The 23,740-nt window shown below is 50.5% G+C and overlaps 1 protein-coding gene across 4 annotated transcripts in view; it reads right to left on the reverse strand.

Annotated features, from left to right (window-relative positions):
* Positions 1-20,127, reverse strand: part of SBF2 (SET binding factor 2) — a 300,830-nt gene extending 280,703 nt beyond the window's left edge. For all 4 annotated transcript variants that reach the window (XM_066583539.1, XM_066583538.1, XM_066583537.1 and 1 more), the window contains exon 1: positions 19,997-20,127. In XM_066583539.1, the coding sequence (XP_066439636.1) occupies positions 19,997-20,072 (76 nt within the window). In that variant the 5' untranslated portion in view covers positions 20,073-20,127. The remainder of the gene's footprint in view (positions 1-19,996) is intronic.
* Positions 20,128-23,740: the final 3,613 nt, after the last annotated feature.

A 23,740-nucleotide genomic window follows, 5' to 3' on the forward strand; every position in this document is an offset into this window, starting at 1 on the left:
GGAGATCAGAGCAGGCGACGTGCGTAGCGGCTCGTTAACATCAGCAGTAATTAGGAGCCAGTGAGGCAGAAAATTGTATTCAGGTGACCGTACTTTGCATAATGGCTGATATCACGTGGCATTATTACGGGTTAATAACCAGATTACTATCCGCAATGTTATATAACAAACAAGGTCCCTGCAGCCAAGGCATCACAATGGGTGAAGGGTGTGTACAGGTTGTAACTCATTAATGTATTAGGACAATAGTATTGTAAAGTAGGAACAAAGGATATGTTGTAAGTAGCCTTAATTGAAAGCATCCTCCCATTTGGCGTATATAGCTCCTATGCAGACCTATGTGTATCCATGGTTACAGACTACAAACCCTGTGTAGTCTGATCCTGCAGTCAGTGGGTGAGGAAGGGGATGGTTTCTCCTTAGGGAGAGCAGCTAGGCGGTGTGAAGAGACTTTTAAGGCCATGCATACTTCTCTGGGAAATGTATGCAAATGGGAAGATGGAACAATACCTCTGCAGCGCCACCTACTGGAAGGCAGCATGTCAGACCTTTTAACAAGCCTTTCAACAAAGACTGAGGGAAATAAGCCGAAGCCTGAGTCTGCTCCAGAAATGAAAGAGAGCCATCTACAGACAGCTATTTCGGGGGGATTGTCCCCTATCAGTGTGCAGCAGGTTGCTGGCTTGGCGTTGGGTCAGCAAGAATACGGCTTCTCCTTAGGAAGACCACTTACACATCTATAAGCCTCTCTCCCAGCCGAACCAGCAACCTACGGCACATTGATGAGGGGCAAAACCTCCGAAACAGCTGTCTGTAGATGGTTATGGTGTTCCTCTCGAGAACAATCTTTCTTCGGCTCATAATTCTTAGTCATTGTTATAAGGCTTGTCAAAAGGTCCGACAATGACTTACAGGAATGCTGCCTTCCAGTAGGTGGCGCTGTAGAGGCATCGGGTCCATCTTCCCACAGGGATCAGAAGCAGTTAAGATGAAGGACCTGTGATGACGTCACCATCATGCTCCATCCATGATCACGCTCTTCCTGAGTGAATGACGTACATTACCTATCAGACCTGTATGGCATAGTCTGTAGATATGCTATGAAAGCCTCAGATATGAATCCCCCTTTAAAGGGGTTTTGCAAGACTACACTATAGACTACATCCTCAAAAAAGGTCATCAATAGTTAATCGTGAGGGGTCCGACACTTGGAATCCCCATCGACCAGCTGATTAAAGTAACAGTGGCACTTGTGTGAGCACAATGACTGCTGCAGTCCATACAAGGCACAGTGCCATACATTGTATAGTGGCTGTGCCCGGTATAGCAGCTCATCACATTCCCCTGAACGGGACTGAGCTGCTCTCAGGCCATGTGACCAATGAATGTCACATTACATGCCTGAGGGGAGGCCACAGCGCTAAACCCCAGCACCGCTGCCTCTTTAATCAGCTGATTGGCGGTCCCCGTCACTGAGGAGAGATCATCAATAGTTTAGTCCCAAAAACCCTTTTAATATAGTATTTGCCACTTCTTCAACTAGTAAGGGTACCGGAAAAGCAAATTACGCCATTAGCGTAAAATACAGTAAACCACTAAGCCACACCCCTTTGGTTGGTAAGCTTCCCCCACTCTTTCCAAAAGTATCAAGCAAAAATGAAAAAAAAAAAACTGCACATTTTTGTGCAAAAGCGACGGGTGCCAAAATATGCGACTTTTTTTGGCACAAGCGCCTAGATAAATCACCAAAATGTGTTTGAATACCGAGCAGCTACGCTGCCGCGGCCGTCCGTCACGCGGTTGCAGCTTCTAGATCCACCCGCCTGATGTGGATTTCCATAGAATGATTCCCGCAAACATTTTCCTAGAACTATGCAGAACATTTAGTGCAGATCAGACACATTTCTCCTCCTAACATCTCATGACGCGAGAATGTACACATCAAGGCAGAGAAAAAGAATTGGCGCACATTGCTATATGAATATGTTTCATTACACGCCAAAGCCTGGGGGTATACGCAGCCCACGGGGAGGTACAAGAAGGGGTTAACCTCGAAAGGGGGCCTTTTTTAAAAAAAAAAAAAAAAAAAAAAAAAAGAAAGCGCCCCCTTTGCTCACAGGCTTTGTCTGGTATTGCGCTATATCTGGGGAAACAAGACTTTCTTTCCTAATCCTGGACAATCCTTGTAGGTGGCGACAGCATCAGTTACAAGGTAACCGCCCGTATGCAGCCGCAGCCTCATTCACACTGACGTATGCAATCACGGACCGCCAAATCCGCAGCGTTTTAACTGAGTGCATGCCTTTTTGCTGCGCCTTTTTTGTGCCCATGTTGCAGCCATATTCACGTTTTTTCACGCACAAGAGATGCCACAATTGATGCCATTTATTTTCTTACCCATTGACTCCTGCCAGCATGATTAAGAACGCAGCGAACAGGCATGCGACTGTGTTTTTACGCAATCCCATAGACTTTAATTGGCAGTTTCGGTCTGTGATCCGACCGGCCGACGTTGCGCTTCTGTTATTTGGGCGTACAAAATGCACATCTGTGAGTCCCAATGGAAATCAATGGGCTTTATGCGATCCATATTACGTGCGCAAAAAATGTGGACGTAATACAGACCGAAAATACGCCCATACGAATGAGGCTTCCAAACACAAGATGACGCACGGGGGATCACGGAGGGCGAAGCGAATAGTTATTAGACGGCAGCATGGCGGCACTGAGTGCGTCACGCGGAAAGCAGCAGCTCCTCTAATGATCATGTGTGCAGCCCGATGACATTAATGACGGGAGCCGCGGAGACGCCTCCTGGAACGTCCTCGCTGCTGGCGATGCTGACAGGGACGCCATTGACAATGTAATGACACAGCCTCAATGACTATGAGAGGAGGAGGCGGTATGGAGAGCTGCCATTACTGAGCTGGATAGTCAACTATCCGCCCCATCTTTGCACCCGCCATCGTTGTACCGCTATCTACTGGTTTCCATTTTCACTGCTCAATCTGTGCAGTAGAGGAATCCATTGCTCGGCAGCAGGCGGTCAGGCGGCCTTTTCAGCGCTGCGATAAACGTTGTACCACGCTCTCATTCATTCCATTGGGGCCGCTCACAAAAGCGTCTTCAACGCTGCGCTGTGACAGCAATGCATGTTCTGTCTTTGGCCGTTTTCAGCCGAGTCGCCCAGTGAAATGCATGGGCAGCGGTTTTAGCGCTGCTGAAAACGTGGCACAACTCGGTACCATGTTTTTGGCAGCGCTATACGCAAGCGCTAAGCTGCACGACCTAAAAAAGAAAAAATGAATACTCCCCTAGCTCCCGCCGTCCGGGACTCTCCAGCTGCTCTCCGGAGCTCCAGGCAGGCTGCCGGCCACTTGTCAAGCCAACAGAGTATCTTTTGCTAGTGCCGGGGTTTGAAGACCCCGCCTCCAGCAAGAGATTGCTCCGATTGGTTCCTCGAGCACTGGCTGAGCCAATTAGAGCCAGCACTTTATAAACCAATCATAGTCCTTCAATGAATGGCTGTGATTTGTGCATCCAGCGCTGGCTGTTATTGGCTTAACCCGCTAACACTCAGCGAGGTCAGCCAATCAGAGCAATCTCTTGCTGAAGGCGGGGTCTTCAAACCCTGTCACTAGCAAAAGATCCTCTGTCGGCAATGACAAGTGCAGAGAGCTCTGGAGAACAGCGGCAGGGAGCAGACAGGGACCTATACTAGCTAAATAATCTAGGTGAATGTAACATCCAGTGCTATTACATACTACACTCTCCTTGTCTCTCCTCTGATCTCACACTGACAGGAGAGAGGAGAAGACATTGTCATGCCAGGAAAGTTTGTAGTATACAAACTTGCCTGACCAACGATGAAATTTGTTCTCACTGATGACGTCATCGGGACCTGAACCAATCAGGTCCCAACCCCAGGACCAGAGCAGGCCGTTAGTAACAGTCTGTTTGGGGGTTTCACCCACTGGAGAGGGCTGCGACTGCCGATGGAGTGCCTCACATAAATTTATGTCGCTGCTGCACAGAGCACAGACAGCAGCAACGCAAATTTACCATTGGCAGTCATGAAGGAGGTAAGTAACAGGAACCCCTTCTTCATCATTTAGCATCCATATGAAGAGCCAAATCAATCAGGATCACTGATTCAATTTTGGTTATGTAAAAAAAAAAAAAAAAAAATTAAAAAATAGAAAAGAGGAAGAGGGGGAGGGGGGGGGGGGGGGAGAAAGGAAAACTTCCCCTGCAATGTTTGATGTTGATGAAATGAGAAGCCAAATGATCCTTTCAGTCGCAGACAAAAGCAGAACCGACCCAACCGGCTCCAAATCATAAAGAGCCCCTCTATTGTCTTGTGTACAACAGGCCGCCACATGTAAGCAGAGCCGGGCCTGCAGGTACACCCCGCCGGGCGGACTGTTCTCACACTCTGCGGGACATCTGGACGTTGTTTGTCCTAAATTAGCGGAACAAGACGACCCAGAGGACCGGGAATTAATACATGGGAATTTTAGTAAGATTTACGAGAAGACAAATCTGTATTACATGGGGATTAACGCTCCCCGCTGTAAGGTAGAAGCTGGCCGGCATAGAAGCGAATGCTGAAGACCGCAAAGCGGGTCAGATCATGGAGCGCCATTAGGCTGGGGTCCCACGTTGCAACTGCAATGGTGCTTTTTGTTGCAGTTTTGTGAAACCTGGTCACAAAACAAGAACCCGACCTCATAGAAACGGTTACGCCCAACGGCTCGTACACAGGGGCAATTTCAGGGCTTATTTACATGAACGTTTACCGGACGGCTGACCGATATACGCTTCCATCTTGGCAGTGCCCCCCCCAACAACTCTCTGCCTCTCTCCTCCCCTCAGAGCGGTTTGCAATGGGAGTGGGTGGAGCTAAGCTTCTGCCCCCTCCCCTTGTCCTTAGCCAGCAATGGGAGTGGGCGGGACAGAGCGGAGTGTGAATAACCTAATTAATAGGTCCAAGTGCTCTCCATACTCAGCCAAAAACAGACAGAAAAACCACCCCTGTGGACGGACCCCAAACACTGGAGACTGCAACATTGTTACCGCTGACAATTCCAAGGTTCAGTTGATACAATGTACTCATCTCACCTCGTAAGCCTCCTTTCCACAAGACCATTGTCAGGCACTTTACAGCCCCAGTGAGCGGAGCCGGCCGAGGATCAAGGGGGAGCCGGCCGAGGATCAAGGGGGAGCCGGCCGAGGATCAAGGGGGAGCCGGCCGAGGATCAAGGGGGAGCCGGCCGAGGATCAAGGGGGAGCCGGCCGAGGATCAAGGGGGAGCCGGCCGAGGATCAAGGGGGAGCCGGCCGAGGATCAAGGGGGAGCCGGCCGAGGATCAAGGGGGAGCCGGCCGAGGATCAAGGGGGAGCCGGCCGAGGATCAAGGGGGAGCCGGCCGAGGATCAAGGGGGAGCCGGCCGAGGATCAAGGGGGAGCCGGCCGAGGATCAAGGGGGAGCCGGCCGAGGATCAAGGGGGAGCCGGCCGAGGATCAAGGGGGAGCCGGCCGAGGATCAAGGGGGAGCCGGCCGAGGATCAAGGGGGAGCCGGCCGAGGATCAAGGGGGAGCCGGCCGAGGATCAAGGCGGAGCCGGCTGAGGATCAAGGCGGAGCCGGCCAGCCCGCCTGCCTCTATTCACAGTAAATAGGCAGTGCTTCATAGATGAACCGCTGCCTGTTTACACAGAATGATGCAGTAACCTGTAATCAGCCCATGCAAAAACTACTTAAAAGGGCCCTTTTACACGCAAGGACCTCTTGGGCGCAGATGTCTGACAGTTCGTACCAGTGATGATAGTTTCTGTGCCATCACAGTGAATGGAGGCGACGTGGGCAGGGATCATTCTGGTCTCCCGCCTCCATTCACAGATGAATGACTGCCTGTTCACGCCTGCATGCAGAAACTAAAACGACAAACAAGATGCGCACAAATTCTCGTTCGCCGTTCGGTCGGGGCATTTACACTGAGCGATAATCGTTCAGATTCCCTCCGGATGCAGAAATCTGAATAATTGATCATCCCGTGTAAAAGGGCCCTTAGTGTGAAACCAGGGAAAAGCTGATCACATTCTTTTTTTCCAAAAATGATGTATTTTTCTTGGGTTGAACTGTGTTAATTTTGTAAAAAAAAAATGATGCGACCGGATTCTTGCAGTAGATGAATAGTAAGATACGAGACGCCTACAAACACTGCGCTTTTTCTCACTTTTGCTGTGCTGTTTGGGTCCACGTTGTTTTGTCATCCTCTTTTTCTTTGGAGGAAAAAAAAAAAAAGCAAAAAGGACTAAAAACGCAAAAATAATAAACCACCAGTAAAAAAAAAATTAAAAAAATTATGCATGCAATTTTTCTGTCTTTTTCTCTGATAGAACAGAGATGGTTTCTGAAGGATATGTTACACAGGCGAGTGCGATAATGTTCCGAGATACTCTGACCGCAATCGCACGCTAAAAGATTCATTTTTTGCATAAAAACACGTTGCATCCCAGTACATGCGATATGTACAAAAATAAATAAAAATCACATGCTGCTCCTAGAGTTACAATAGAATAAAAACGCATGGCGCTCTCTTACAAGGCGCACGGCGTGCAAGCGAGGCGGGTTTTTTTTAAAGATCCCATAGGAAATAAGGGGCGATTCTTTGCTAGGCCGCGCAGAAAGAAAACTGGTCATGTGAATAAACACTTTGAAATCCATGTGTTACTGTCACGCTCAGGTCCGGTCCATACCGCTATCAGACAGAAGATCGCCAGCATGAATGCCCCTAAGGGGAAATGTGCGGCCACCCACTACCTCCCTGGCAATAATCTGCCATCGGTCCCTTATCGGAGAACATAAGACAGTTCCCCCAGACTTACTGTACTTTATACGGGGCGATCACCATCCGAATAACTGCTGGAAACAGCGAATTTGGGCAGTAGTGCTCCCGCGGACAACAGGGCACTGAGCGACAAACCGCTCACTTGTCGGAGTCGTTGGTTTTTAGCTCGCCTGCAAACAAGGCGACTATCGGCTGTTCATCTATGAGCGACTGCCTGTTTACTGGGAATGGAGGCGGGCGGTGGGGATTTCTGGCCGCTCTACCCCTATTCTCTGAACGACTAGCGCTCCCGGGTGAACAGACAGCAGTGGCAGGCGGCGGTGTGTACTTTATCCAGGTACTGCGCTGATACATTGTAACAAGATGTGTGCTGCTGCAGGATTGTCTAGGGTGGATACATATTAACAACACCTCAGCTGTATGAAGTCTGTGCAGATTTTCAGTCCCTGGGTCGGAGTTTTTCCATTTCTTGACAGACGACATCTTGAAAAACATTGCGGAACAAGAACAAAGTATATGAGAGCGGCAGCATAAAGCGCGGCGCTCATCCGCGATCTTCCTGGAAATGTTGATTCAGATTGATCGCTGCTTAGAGAAAACACAGATATGATCAGCCGGCTGTTTGTACATGACAGGTGGAGGCAAGATACAATCACCTGCCACTGCTCCACCCGTCGGCTTCCTTTACAAGCTCCAAAACAATAATGTTTTCATTGTCCGCTCCGACAGTTGTTATGATCCAGATATCGATGGCTGCAGCGCGATAACACCGGGGATGGGGGGGGGGGGAGTAATGATAACACCAGTGGGGGTGATAACATGGCGGGGGGGGGGGGGGGGTTATTATTACAGGACATATTATGCAATAATCACACAATTAGCTTCTGAACTACAACTCCCAGCAAGTATCTGATCTAGAAGCTAAAAAAAATGCCGCGTTTAAAGGGGTCGGCCGGTTAGAAGTTAACTTTATAAAATCAGAGTCAAGAGGATTAAATATTAAATAAAGGTACTTACCGCCCTCAGCCCAACGCTGCAGCCCCGCATTAAGTCTCTGTTCACAGTGAAAGTCAGATGACCTCTGCCTTCCAATCGGAGGCCGCAGCGTCACCACCCGTTCACATCTTGGATGGCATGATGCCAAGCGTTCCGGACCGTGATGCTGCGGCCTCCGATTGGTCAACAGAGACTGCAGAAATCGTGGTGCTGCCGCACTGGATCCCCGGCACTGAGGACAGGTAAGCACCCTTTGCTTTATTGTTTTAACCCTTTTAGCTCTGATTTTCGAGAGTTAAATTCTAACCAGAAAACCCTTTCACTTTGGGAGAACTTTAAGCACTTTGTATTTAAAAGTAAGAACTTTGCTTTACTTCTTTTCATCTTACACTCCAGAGCTGCATTCACAATTCTGCCGAGTGCTGATTGGATTTTATTAAAACTGTGCTGACTTTACAGTAGAACTTAGATCCCATGATGCACTGCACTCTACTGTAGTGCATTGTGGGTAATGCTTCCAGATCAGATACTGTCTCCCACGAAGTGCGCCACAGCGGAACCCGTCCTGCAGATATGAGGTCCTGTAACCTAAGGGCCTATTTACGTTCCGTGGAATGGTCGTGCCCGATAATCAGCCTGTGTAAACGCACCTTAAAAAGGTGGCCAGACATGGGAACACTGCTGTCCACGAGGTGGTGGCTGGGAAGACAGAGACAGCATAATGTTTTTACCAGAAAGCAATGCATTGTGGGAGCTCCGGGAGTCATCGGCTTCTATGCCCAACGATCCCAGATCTGCAGGGGAAGCTTAGATACATGGTGTCATATACAGCATACAGGTCAGAGAGTCCAGCGCCATATACCAATACTGCGGTCCCATATGGGAATCACAGGGTACGTGAACAGGAAGGCATGGATGCTCTACACGATGGCACGGTTCATGGGCCCCCAGGGGCCACAGAACATGGATTTCTCGCAGGAGGAGGAGCCACTTCCAGTACGCTTCCCCTAGTGCCTTCATAGCGGCGGTCCGCAGGACTAAGAGATGTGGAACGCGGATTCCTGCCCTCACACGCTACTCTACACCTTTACAACTGAGTGTTACTATCTTTTTCTTATAAGGGCCACAATACAAAATTGCACTCCATGTTCCGGGGCCCCCAGGAGCCCGTGCGCCATACCATCATGTAGCACATCCATGTCTTCCTACTGATATTTCCCTATAGGACTCCAGTATACAGACATAGCACCGGATCACACACTGTAAGCGGTTCACTTGGATATATAGGTTCTCCTAAGAGTGAACTTTGACCTGATGATTCTCACCGTGGGGGTCCCACATGGTAAGGTTGCTCCCCGCCATGATGTGATGGCACCCAGCGCTGGGGAAGTAGATCGGCCCTCCGATAAGCGGCAGCCGCGTCCTGTTTATTGGATGCAGAAGGAAACGGAATCTGAACCAGAGAATGGAAAATATAGGATGGAAAAAAAGTCTGGGTGTGAAGGGGCCCCGAGGGACCCGGAGTGCAGGAGCGGAGGATGTGGGTTTGGGACAATATCCAGGGTCGGCTCCTGGGGGATACATACGATGGTGAAAGAGGAAATGGGACGTGCTGGACAAGTGGAGAGGATGAACCGCTAGTCAGTGACTGGATACAAGGTGCCGAGCAGAAGACATATTTTATGAATGGGCCAACTTACTGGTTGTTTCCCCATCAGTTGTAAACTATTGATGACCCACCCTTAGGCCATCAATAGTAGATCGGCGAGGGTTCCCTGCTGATCAGCTGTCCCCTGGCCCAATGCATTTGTGTACTAAGCCGTTTTCTGCTGGAAGCAGATAGCTCTGTTCCCACTGCAGTGATCAAGCTTGGTATTACACCCATTCACTGCAATGGGATCTTAGTCTGCAATACCAAGCCTAGCCACCACAGTGGGAACGGCACTGTGTGCTTCCTGCAGAAATCAGCTCAGTGCACAAGCACACCGGCCGGGCAAATAGCTGATTGGTGGAGGTCCTGGGTGGAAGACCCTCACTGATTTAGGACATGCCATCAATAGTTCACAACTCGACAACCCCTTTAACAAGCAGTCTCTCCTATAACCAAACATGTATTCTGAACAGATAACAGGTAGCAGTCACTTCTGAGACCCACTACTGAACCTGTTGAGATTGTCACCCACTGGCTTTAAGTGGCATAACTGGAATCTGCCACCATGATTTCTCTCTTTATTGCGCCAAATGCCGGTCTTTACTGAAGTTTTAGCATTTTATTCATGAACCAGGAAGCACAGGGTGAATATATGAATTAGCCAGTTAACCGTCGTACATATAGCCAATCGAGTGATGAGTCTTCAAACAGCGCGCCTCGCGGCTATTTTTATCGCCTAACGAACATTCACGCTTCTCGCTCGTCACAAGGTCGGTGGCCGTGTTTACATGGAACAACTGTCACCTACATTTGCTGCATCAAGTGACTATTCGGAAGATACTTTTTCCATGTAAAGCCTCCTTAAAGGGGTTGTCCAGTTGTAGACTATTGATGGTATATCAGTGAGGGTCTGCTGCACAGGACCACCACTGATCAGCTCTTCGCTGGGTCAGTGTGCTCATGCACAGAGCTGGTTTCTGCAGGAAGCAGACAGCTCCATTCTCACTTCAGTGGCCAATATTGGTATTGCAGGCCAGGTTTCCATTGAAAACAATGGGTGTAATACCAAGCCTGGCCACTGCAGTGAGAACGGAGCTGTCTGCTTTATGCAGAAATCAGTAGAAGACCGCTATAGATCAGATACTGATGACCTTTAAAGCACTGGTTGTACCACAAGTCTCCATTAGGCCAAGGGCACAGCATATGTGTATTTTTGATCTGTGTCCTGCAACCTAAAGACGCCCGCTGGAGACTTTTTTTTCAAGCTGCTCCTTTATATTCTTAAATTTCATTTATTTAGTAGCGGATTACTGCTGCTCACGTACTGCGGGTTGCGGCATTTACACCCCTGCGCCGAGCTTCACGCTGCTTATAGAGGGGGTCCTGGGGAGTCCAGGGGTGCAGGTATATACTCACCTGTTCCTGCGCTGTCAGCCATGGAGGTCAGCGGACTTCTCTCTGCAGCTGTGTGCGCTCCCATAGAGAACAGCGCGTGCGTGCGCAGCCTGCAGAGCGAGGGTCAGCTGCGCACGTAAAACAGCCTATTCCGCTGCAAGAAATATCCCCAGCAGTTCTACACCGTGTGAACCGACCCGAACCCCCACAATGAGGACAGAGCCGGGGCGCACGCTGAGCGGAGGCGGCTTAAAAGTGAATGAAGCCGAAAAGCTGCCAGATGAATGTGCGAGTACAATGGGGGACGGGGGGGGGGGGGGGGATAAGAAATCGGCTAATTTCTCCTGAATTGCAGCGGAAATGTTTTCCTTCTCCTCCAGGAAATCCTGTATAAGCGGCGGATGTGTAACTACAACTCCCAGCATGCCCCGGCTCTGCATGATGCCGCTGATCTCTGGACAGATAACGGCAAGTCGCATCAGCACTTTACTGCAGACAAAGAAGTGACGCTGGAATCCGATGGCGGCAGCGCAGGAGAATGCAGCGGGTGGGAGGGCCACACTGAGCGCCTTTTGTTCAGTCCGGTCTAAATGTCACTCAGCCGAGACCCCCGTACATATGAATGAGGAGCGGCGCTTGGAATGAATGAAAGGAGATAACCCCCAACAGATCCCGAACCAGAGAAGGGGCAACCTCCCCCATGAGACAGAAGAATTATGGAGGATGCATTCACATGGGCGATATATGTCCGATATCGCGCTCCTCAACCTGCGGCTGCTGCTGCGAGGGCGATGCGGTTTGCTAGAAAAAAAAAAAAAAGCATTGCGTCTCTGCAACATGCGACATTCAGGCACGTGAAGATCGAGCTGCAATAGGAAGAATAGAAGAGTCATATCGCACTCCATGAACCTCGCATCTACACCCCAGCGCAGTGCGATCAGTCGTCTTTGTTGTCACAGGAAAAAATGGCCGATCCCGAAGCCGAATTGCCAAAAAAACGGACATCAACGACCCAGGAGGAAAATCGCTCGTGCGAGAAACAAACTGAAAGCAATGCATTTTCACACACCATATCTGACCGTAGCGCGGATATGGGTGAATGATATGTGATCACCACAGCTTGGAGCAGCGAGGACAAGGGGTCCGATGCTGGAACAGGGGGGCACTCTGACCGGTAACTATGCCCTTTCCTGAGCCCACTGCCTGCTCGTAGGATTTTTTTTAACTCTCCGCACACCCCTCTGGGGTTCACACAGTAGGATTCCCCACTGAATTCTCTGCATGAATGCCACCCCTCATATAGCCCCATCAATGGGCATTCTGCAGTTGGACTTTGCCCTTTGCGAGGGCTTCACCCACGGGCCGATCCGCACCAAACACCGCGACAGAAAGCTGCGGTTTTTAGCGATGGAATTCACACTGAGGGTGCGTTCGCACATCGCAGAGAACCCGCATCCAAGTTGGCACCATTGGCGCAGATCTGCAGCGGACGTCACACCTTGTACTGAAAAGGTGAAACCAGCTGCAGATCTGCGCCAAAACCCGCATCATTGGTGCAGATTTAGACGCATATTTCCCGTCATGGAAACTCCGCGCCATTTCCACTAGATGTGAGCGCAGCCTTAGCGGAAACGCACTTACAACATTCGGATTTCTGCATATCGCTGCGGGTGACTTCAGCGCCAGGGCCGTGTTCGGACACATGTGGCAGCGGGTCGCAGTTCACGGCTGCGTTGTCTCCCCATGCGGAAGCTTCCATGCAGGCGCAATCACTTCTGCTTTTTTCAGTGCTGGATGGAGGAAGATTAACTGAGATTTCTGAAACCGGGCAGCAAACCTCGTTGGAGGCGACCTCGTCCGGCATTATGTAAATGAGGACTAATCATCATGTGACAAACCAGCAGGTCCGCAACTTCCTAATTCTGGTGCAAAAATGGAGACGACATCCAGAGGGTCAGATTCAACCTTCGGATGACAGCAGCGATCTGATTGGTCGCTACGTACGACTACTCCACAACTTCTGACAAGTCTCCTCCTTTGTGTTACAATCTTTCACCAAGACTTCTGCTTGCTGTCAGTGAATGGGAACACTCATTGAGTGCATCCAGATCACATGTGTCAAACCAAAGGCCCGCCACGTCTTGATGTGACCCACGAGGTCCAGACGCAGAGGAGCCCTGAGCTGTGCTGGCAAGACCCATTGGTGCACCGTGGACTTGTTTGCAGCCTGCCGTTGGGTAGCGGGATCACAGCCGCCATCTTGGTCCTACACTGCGCAGATCGCACATGTACCTCCGCACCATTCATTTCAATGGGAGAGCCGGAGATTGCTGAGCGCTTGTGTTGGGATAAATGGACCATGGGTGCACAACCTGTGCTGCATTAATACGGGGGCCTTCAGGATCGGGGAGACCCCGACTGTCGGACCCCCATGGATAACTATAACTTTACATATACCCGTTGTGTCAAGTACAGCCCCCCATGACAGATCGCGCCAGAGTTGGCTCCTAAGTGTCTTTATATAAGCGATTTTATCGTGCAAGTTTTGCGCATTGTGAAACGCACGGAAATAGAGCGCATTCGCTGCAATGGATCTGTTTACATGAGCAAAACAATGTTATTACACGGCATGTAATATCGCGCTCACCCACGTTAATAACACAGGACTTGGTGCCAGACAGGCCACTGGCTATAAAGGGACTCGAGTGGCTTCCATCCAGCGCTCCGCCGGATGAGATGGTACCGCACGCTGCGACCTTTCGTCTGGGATTTCATTCCGGATCGCACTGGAGGCTGCAAAATTAGTGGCGGGCGCGAATATCCCCAAATATCTGATCCTTCTCTTGTCCAGGGTCTGTGGGTGACAGAGGAAGGGAGTGGACGGACACAGGGGGTCCGGGAGACGTCGGAGTGCTGATTATAGTACAGAAGCGCCCCCCCCATCTGTAGCGTTACACTACCCGCTGGAGGTCGCAGACATCACTTCACAAGCTGCCAAAGAACACGGAAAGCTTCAAATTCACGGATTCTCCATGACAACCGACTCGCTACATCCCCACGAACGCCACCGTCCCCGCGAATCTCCATGCCTCAGGACAGAGCTCCACTGCACTGTCTATCCGAGCCTGTGGTAGTCCAAAACCTACCTCCTGCTGCGTTGCCCTTCCCCCATGCTTTACACTTCATCTATGCTCTAAACACCTGGACTTGTTACATTGCTTGGACTGATGAATCCGGGAGCCGGCCGGCTATCGGCAGAGCTTTTGCCTGCATTTTGTGGTGGAGACATGCTACGTCTACCGGTACCCTAAATAGGCGCAACTCAGCGGCGTCTTCTATAGGAGTCAGGGAGGCTCTGACCGTTGATGCGTCTGTCCACCATGCTTTACCCCTTACTGACCCCTGACATGGGCTCTGGAGACGGGCACCACTGGGGGTTACGGTACTATATTGCCATTCTATGACCCGTCTCTTTTAGGCTCTGTTCACACTCTCATTGCTGCCTCCTGTCTGGGGTTTCTGACATAACTGGGGACAGAACCCAATAAAGTCAATGAATTCTGTCATTTTGATGGATCAAGTTCCGTAAGGGAACAGAAGGATGGAAGCGTGAGCGGAGCCCCCGACCGCGGCGACCACTGCGAGAAAGGTTTCCAAAGACAAAAGCCTCCTAACGGGGGCTGCAGGTGCGGGCGGGCGGCGGGGCGAGGTTATGGAAACGGTCGCTGATGTCACAAAGTTAGGGTATAACAATACCTGGTCAGAGCTGACGGGCGCAATGTATTGCTCCAGGATACTGACTACATGCACCATCGCTGCCCGCCATTACCTCCGTCACTGTGCCCATCACTGCCCCCAACATTACCATCACTACCCATCATTACCTCCGTCACTGTGCTCGTCATTGTCCCCAACATCACCATCACTGCCCATCATCTCCGTCACTGTGCCCATCACTGCCCCCAACATTACCATCACTACCCATCATTACCTCCGTCACTGTGCCCATCACTGCCCCCAACATTACCATCACTACCCATCATTACCTCCGTCACTGTGCCCATCACTGCCCCCAACATTACCATCACTACCCATCATTACCTCCGTCACTGTGCCCATCACTGCCCCCAACATTACCATCACTACCCATCATTACCTCCGTCACTGTGCCCGTCACTGCCCCCAACATTACCATCACTACCCATCATTACCTCCGTCACTGTGCCCATCACTGCCCCCAACATTACCATCACTCCCAGTCTCATCACCATGCCCATCGTCTGTCATTTCCCCAGCTCCGCCCCCTCCTGATTTCCACTTATATGTATATAAAAAAAATAAAACTCTTTAATCCTCTTGTCATTAGAATTTCCCAACCTTTGTGTTTCCGTCTCTCACAATTTAACATCTCTGATTTCTGTCAGGGGATGGGAACATTCTTGTCACCACCGGGACATCTCCTACAGCTGAGGGTTTGTTACAGTTGTCGCCATTCTGGACAATCCTATATGATACATCCGCAGCACAACTCTCTGCTGTGAGTCTGTTACATTGTATCAGTCAGCCTGTTAGCTCACACTGTAGATACAATCATAGCGGTCCGGATGGGATCACAGGCTCTGGAACTGAACAACAACGTTTTCATTTACTGACAGCAAGCAGAGATCTTGATAACAGAGAGGGAAGTTTACCAAGTCCAGCATTTCCTGCGCCAGGCTTAGTAAGGTTTCCCCCAGCGCAGTCTCTTCATGTATTCAGCGGTCCCGGGCGCCTTCGCAGTAAACGTGCGTCCGTCCCGAACACGACAACATTTACGCCATAATTTACGCCAACTTCTAGTGTAAATTATACAGAAATCTGTCGTCCTCCCAAAAGCTCAGACCATTTTTCGAAAAAGTGGCGGGACCAGAACAAAAATCTACGACTTTTCTACGTGTGGAATAGTTTGTAACTCTCCCTAGAATATATTAAAAGTTGAAGAAGTTTTCTCTGCGCAGCCATTACCTTATTTACAGACCGGCCCTTTAAGGCAATGTGTTCCACGAGGGATGCAAAGATATCTGGACTGTGTGACTGCGCCGACAACCAATTTACAAGTCAAATCATGGGATGATCTGAGGATGAAGCCAAGCGACCGCCGCTGACGGTACACAGCACCGCCATATCAACCCCGAACCATGAGGAGCCTGACAGACACACAGGGGCGCAGATCTACGATGTGCTCACACGGCGCAAAAATACCGTTTACTCCATTTGTATCACCGTCACCCACGTCATGTATCTCAATCTATGCACACCTCAGCGCCATAATATCCACCGCCAACGCCGCGCTTTTTGGGCCATATTCCAAGGAAGATTTTATTTCTGGGGCACAAAAAGTCAACTTTGCGCCTAAGGTTTGCAACGCGCTGTCCATCGCAAACCGCACCGACGCAGCGATAATTCAGCCTACAGGACCAGTTCCATCCAACTCCACGTATCCGCACTCTGTAGGGTGATAACCAATATGGCCGCCATTGCAGCTCAACCAAGGTTCTTTCCGGACTCCTGAATAACAGACGTGGCTAGCTATGTACAACTACAGCAGGCATATGGCTGCATCGCCAGGGGCGTGAGAAAGCTGGGGAGAAGTCGTCATGGTGGTCTGATGAGTACGCAACAGTAACAAATTGTTCACAGGAAGTTGGAGGTAAAGAACTACAAAGTAAGACTCTCCGAGAACTTTCCAGGTTGTTCTGTTTTAGGATTGTTCTGCTTTAAGAGACGAATTGTGACCCTTTAAGCCGACGTTCACACCTGCTGTGGGTTTGGTGCAGATTGGCAGCAGATTTCACACCTTCCATTTGAAAGCAACTGAAAGGATGAAATCTGCTGCAGATCCACACAAAAATTTGTATCAAATCAGCTTCCGTGTGAGCGCCCCCTAAAGGAAGTCAGCTCCGACATTTTGCCCTGGTAGCCCAATAGACTGTTAAGTGTGCGACACCTTAAGGAACCCAGCGTTACCTTTTCCGGCTCGAGAACAACCCACTGTGCATGTGCCCAGTCTTTTAGGGTGGCGCGTGGGAGGAGGAGCACATGACATCGCTGGCGGGCGCAGTGTTCAACAGAATAGGCAGGAAGAGAGCCGGACCGCTGGCAGAATCTGACTCCGCCCACTGGACAGTCCAGGACTAATTAGCAGATGGCCTCTTGGGCAATATCTTCAATGGGAGACGGTCTTATGATGTCACACACCTAACAGTATATTGGGTCACTAGGGCGCAATTTGACAGACTTTTGGTATTTTGGTTACTTAAAGGGGCTTTCCAGAACTGAACTCCTTGGGACAGGACATCAATAGTTGATGATGGGGGGTCTGCCGCTCAGGTAACTGAAGAGGTTGTGACGCTTGAGTGAACCCTACGGCCTTCTTCTCAGACTTGCGACATGACGTCTATTGGTCACATGACCTGAACGAAGCTCCGCCCCATGAAAATTAATGTACTATGTAATGTACGGCGCTGTGACAGACGCACTCAGCTGAGCACCACTGATCGGAGGGACCCCCAGTGGCGGACCCCCACGATCAACTATTGATGAACTGTACTGAGGAGAAGTCATCAACTGTTTAGTCGCGGGAACCCTTTATGCTGGTTCAAGTTTGTATAGGTGAAGACCGAATATTGTGGGGTCCGACCTCCAACGAAGGCATTCAGTCCACTCAGGGGGCTTCAGGACTCCTGTTCTAGTGATCAGTGGACCCCACCAATCTGTTAGCCTTCACCCATCCAGCAGATGGATGAACACCTGAAACATTCGGGTTGTACCAGGACCACCAGTTATCCCCCTCAACCACCCGCTGATCCGGGGGCAACGTGGATGCTACAATCCGCGCCAGAAAACGGAGGCAGAGGTACAGAATTGCACGCACATCCTGTCCCCGTCAACGGGGCAAATCTGCACGCAGCGCCCCGACGTGCCGTCTGCATTACCAATTGGCATCAAATTTTTTTTCCCCGTGATGCAGATTTAGAAATCGATACCATATGATCCGCGCCGAGACCCAAACGCTAAAAGATCTAAAGACGCTAAAATTGCCGTGGGGATCCGGGGCGGAGTCTGTGCCCAAAATCTGCCGTGTGAACAGGTCCTTACGGCTCAATCACACGGGCATCAGTGTATACCAGTCCATGAAGATGCGGCGTAGTCACGGGTAATACACGCTGATGTGAAGGAATCCACTGAAATCAATGAGTACGAGCGAAACATGGAGCGTATCTGTCCGTGTGAACGGGCCCCTAGAATGGAGGCACGCACCCGGCGCAGACTAGAAAGGATGCCAACAGGATGCAGAGCGGGAGGGCATTACATGGTGGGGGACCAACCAGCAGCTGCTGTAGTAGTGGGCCCTATGCCCACCACTGCTGGAGAGGCCAGCACCATATTGGTTGCCATGGCGATACAAATAATACTCAGGCGTCTGGCACACTAACATATTTTATGGCCAATATTCCGCCATTTGAAATCTTGGGGTTTACCAGGGTTGGGAGATCCCGAGGGGCGCCAACCAATATGGCGCTACTTCCTGTTGTCACTTATGCAGAAGCGTCCATATCTGTAGAAGACACAAAGAGCGGCCTGTTCGGGGGTCATCCGGGGTGGAAATCCTCGTATTAATCTATGAAACGTCTCATTAATAACACTTAAAGGAGAGATTCTCACGAGGTTGGCGGAGCGGCAGACTTTTGGGCACAGTACCAGGGCCCATCCTCTGCCAGGGGCAGCGATCTAACAACGCTGCGGACGCTGGAGACACGGAGCGCATCACAGGCGAAACTCCGCATACATGATGAGGAGCTCCGCCACCATTGTAGGCGACCGACTACAGGGGGCGCTGCACAACCCAAAGTAGAAGCCAGCACAGTGTCATCACCAGGCCGCTGCAGGGCACTAACTGCAGGCAACGCGAGCCAGGCGGTGTGGCACAAGGCCCCTCATACTGTGCGTCAGCTGAGAGGGGCGCTAGTGGACTGTTGTGTGTACCCCCAAGCTGAGCCAGCGCGCACCCTGCACCTCAGTGGGCACATATCCTGCAACCTATGGCTCAGTGGGCAAATACGCTGCACCCAGGTGGGCATGTACCAAAATCCACTGGCTCTGTGGACCAATACTCGGCAACGAGGCAGCATATATCGGTGGGCACATCTTGCACTTAGGCGAGCACATACCCTGCACCCTGTCCCACGATGGGCACATACCCTGCACCCTGTCCCACGATGGGCACATACCCTGCACCCTGTCCCACAGTGGGCACATACCCTGCACCCTGTCCCACAGTGGGCACATACCCTGCACCCTGTCCCACAGTGGGCACATACCCTGCACCCTGTCCCACAGTGGGCACATACCCTGCACCCTGTCCCACAGTGGGCACATACCCTGCACCCTGTCCCACAGTGGGCACATACCCTGCACCCTGTCCCACGATGGGCACATACCCTGCACCCTGTCCCACGATGGGCACATACCCTGCACCCTGTCCCACGATGGGCACATACCCTGCACCCTGTCCCACAGTGGGCACATACCCTGCACCCACTGGCTCTGCGGGCACATTGCCCACCTAGCTGCAGGGTCTTATCTTGCACCCAATGGCTCAGCCGGCACATACTCTGCACCCTGTTACCAGGTGGGCAAATACCCTGCACCCTGTCGCCGGGTGGGCACATATCTTGCACCCTGCAGGTAGGTGGGCACTTATCCTGCACCCACTGACTCGGTGGGCACATACCCTGCACCCTTCTCCTCCCCCCGGCGGTTGCTACCGATTACCCTGTAGTCGTGCAGCCATCACTGTGAGGAGGACATCCCCCCGCGTCACTCAGGATGTGACATGAGGGGAGGGAGACATTCCCAATATACAAAACACTGGGGTAGTGGCCGGACCGGGAGAACAACAGCGGAATCCCCCCTATCTGCAGCACTTAGTATGTGCCAACCGCAGCAAGATGCGAGGGGGACGATCCCATATATATCAGAGAGGGGGGGGGGACTCAGGCAGCTGCAGCATCCTCATCACCTGAGGAGCAGTGAAGCTGAGGCATTGGCAGCGGGTACATACCTGTCTTCTCATGGTCGTATCCCACCACAATGAAGTAGTCTGCCAGCCTCGCCATGGCTGCCCGCAGTCCTCCCATCCCACGGAAAATCTCAGCATCTTGGCCGCAGCAGCTCGGCCATGTTTGAGGGGCACAGTACCCTACTGATCAGTGCGCAGGCGCGGACAGCTCGGCCTACTGCGCATGCCCGGGGCAGAGTAGCTGGGGGCGGGGACTGCAGATACTGAATGAACTTGTATGTGTTACATCACGGCATGTAATATGTATAGGCGAAGACTGCAGCGTGTAATATACCTATGGAAGGGCACTGCAGCGTGTAGTATACCTATGGAAGGGCACTGCAGCGTGTAATATACCTATGGAAGGGCACTGCAGCGTGTAGTATACCTGTAGAAGGGCACGCACCGTGTAGTATACCTATAGAAGGGCACTGCAGCGTATAGTATACCTATAGAAGGGCACTGCACCGTGTAGTATACCTATAGAAGGGCACTGCAGCGTATAGTATACCTATAGAAGGGCACTGCAGCGTGTAGTATACCTGTAGAAGGGCACTGCACCGTGTAGTATACCTATAGAAGGGCACTGCAGCGTATAGTATACCTATAGAAGGGCACTGCACCGTGTAGTATACCTATAGAAGGGCACTGCAGCGTGTAGTATACCTATAGAAGGGCACTGCAGCGTATAGTATACCTATGGAAGGGCACTGCAGCGTGTAGTATACCTGTAGAAGGCCACTGCAGCGTGTAGTATACCTATGGAAGGGCACTGCAGCGTGTAGTATACCTATAGAAGGGCACTGCAGCGTATAGTATACCTATAGAAGGGCACTGCAGCGTATAGTATACCTATAGAAGGGCACTGCAGCGTATAGTATACCTATAGAAGGCCACTGCAGCGTGTAGTATACCTATGGAAGGGCACTGCAGCGTGTAGTATACCTATAGAAGAGCACTGCAGCGTGTAGTATACCTATAGAAGGGCACTGCACCGTATAGTATACCTATAGAAGAGCACTGCAGCGTGTAGTATACCTATAGAAGGGCACTGCACCGTATAGTATACCTATAGAAGGGCACTGCACCGTATAGTATACCTATAGAAGGGCACTGCAGCGTATAGTATACCTATAGAAGGGCACTGCAGCGTGTAGTATACCTATAGAAGGGCACTGCAGCGTATAGTATACCTATAGAAGGGCACTGCAGCGTGTAGTATACCTATAGAAGAGCACTGCACCGTATAGTATACCTATAGAAGAGCACTGCAGCGTGTAGTATACCTATAGAAGGGCACTGCACCGTATAGTATACTTATAGAAGGGCACTGCACCGTATAGTATACCTATAGAAGGGCACTGCAGCGTATAGTATACCTATAGAAGGCCACTGCAGCGTGTAGTATACCTATGGAAGGGCACTGCAGCGTATAGTATACCTATAGAAGAGCACTGCAGCGTATAGTATACCTATGGAAGGGCACTGCAGCGTATAGTATACCTATAGAAGGCCACTGCAGCGTGTAGTATACCTATGGAAGGGCACTGCAGCGTATAGTATACCTATAGAAGAGCACTGCAGCGTGTAGTATACCTATGGAAGGGCACTGCAGCGTGTAGTATACCTATAGAAGAGCACTGCAGCGTGTAGTATACCTATAGAAGGGCACTGCACCGTATAGTATACCTATAGAAGGGCACTGCACCGTATAGTATACCTATAGAAGAGCACTGCAGCGTGTAGTATACCTATAGAAGGGCACTGCAGCGTGTAGTATACCTATAGAAGAGCACTGCACCGTATAGTATACCTATAGAAGAGCACTGCAGCGTGTAGTATACCTATAGAAGGGCACTGCACCGTATAGTATACCTATAGAAGGGCACTGCACCGTATAGTATACCTATAGAAGGGCACTGCACCGTATAGTATACCTATAGAAGGGCACTGCAGCGTGTAGTATACCTATAGAAGGGCACTGCAGCGTATAGTATACCTATAGAAGGGCACTGCAGCGTATAGTATACCTATAGAAGGGCACTGCAGCGTGTAGTATACCTATAGAAGGGCACTGCAGCGTATAGTATACCTATAGAAGGGCACTGCAGCGTATAGTATACCTATAGAAGGGCACTGCAGCGTATAGTATACCTATAGAAGGGCACTGCAGCGTATAGTATACCTATAGAAGGGCACTGCAGCGTATAGTATACCTATAGAAGGGCACTGCAGCGTATAGTATACCTATAGAAGGGCACTGCAGCGTATAGTATACCTATAGAAGGGCACTGCAGCGTGTAGTATACCTATAGAAGGGCACTGCAGCGTATAGTATACCTATAGAAGGGCACTGCAGCGTATAGTATACCTATAGAAGGGCACTGCAGCGTATAGTATACCTATAGAAGGGCACTGCAGCGTGTAGTATACCTATAGAAGGGCACTGCAGCGTATAGTATACCTATAGAAGGGCACTGCAGCGTGTAGTATACCTATAGAAGGGCACTGCAGCGTGTAGTATACCTATAGAAGGGCACTGCAGCGTGTAGTATACCTATAGAATGACACTGCAGCGTATAGTATACCTATAGAAGGGCACTGCAGCGTGTAGTATACCTATAGAAGGGCACTGCAGCGTGTAGTATACCTATGGAAGGGCACTGCAGCGTGTGGTCTACCTATAGAAGGCCACTGCAGCGTGTAGTATACCTATGGAAGGGCACTGCAGCGTGTAGTATACCTATAGAAGGGCACTGCAGCGTGTAGTATACCTATGGAAGGGCACTGCAGTGTGTAGTATACCTATGGAAGGGCACTGCAGCGTCTAGTATACCTATGGAAGGGCACTGCACCGTGTAGTATACCTGTAGAAGGGCACTGCAGCGTGTAGTATACCTGTAGAAGGGCACTGCAGCGTGTAGTATACCTATGGAAGGGCACTGCAGCGTGTAGTATACCTGTAGAAGGGCACTGCAGCGTATGGTCTACCTATGGAAGGGCACTGCAGCGTGTAGTATACCTATGGAAGGGCACTGCAGCGTGTAGTATACCTATAGAAGGGCACTACACCGTGTAGTATACCTATAGAAGGGCACTACACCGTGTAGTATACCTATAGAAGAGCACTGCACCGTATAGTATACCTATAGAAGGGCACTGCAGCATGTAGTATACCTATGGAAGGGCACTGCAGCGTGTAGTATACCTATAGAAGGGCACTGCAGCGTGTAGTATACCTATAGAAGGGCACTGCACCGTGTAGTATACCTATAGAAGGGCACTGCACCGTATAGTATACCTATAGAAGGGCACTGCACTGTATATAATAACTGTATCTGACCACTACACTGTGTATAATACATATAGCCGGCCACTTCAGCCTGTATTATACGTATAGCCGGCCACTGCACTGTATATAATACCTATAGCTGGCTACTACACTGTATATAATACATATAGCTGCCCACTGCACCATGTGCTATACCAATAGCCGGCCACTGCACCGTGTATTATAACCATAGACGACCACTGCACCATGTGTTATACCAATAGCCGGGCACTGCACTGTATATAATACCTATGTCTGCTGACTGCACTGCATATTATACCGATATCCGCCACTGTACTGTATATAATACATATAGCCGGCCACTGCACTATAAATTATACCTATATCCAGCCACTGCACTGTATATAGTACATATAGCTGGCCACTGCACTGTAAATTATACCTATATCAGGCCA

The sequence above is a fragment of the Eleutherodactylus coqui genome, chromosome 11 (genome assembly GCF_035609145.1).
Source record: "Eleutherodactylus coqui strain aEleCoq1 chromosome 11, aEleCoq1.hap1, whole genome shotgun sequence".
NCBI classification, from domain to species: Eukaryota; Metazoa; Chordata; class Amphibia; order Anura; family Eleutherodactylidae; genus Eleutherodactylus; species Eleutherodactylus coqui.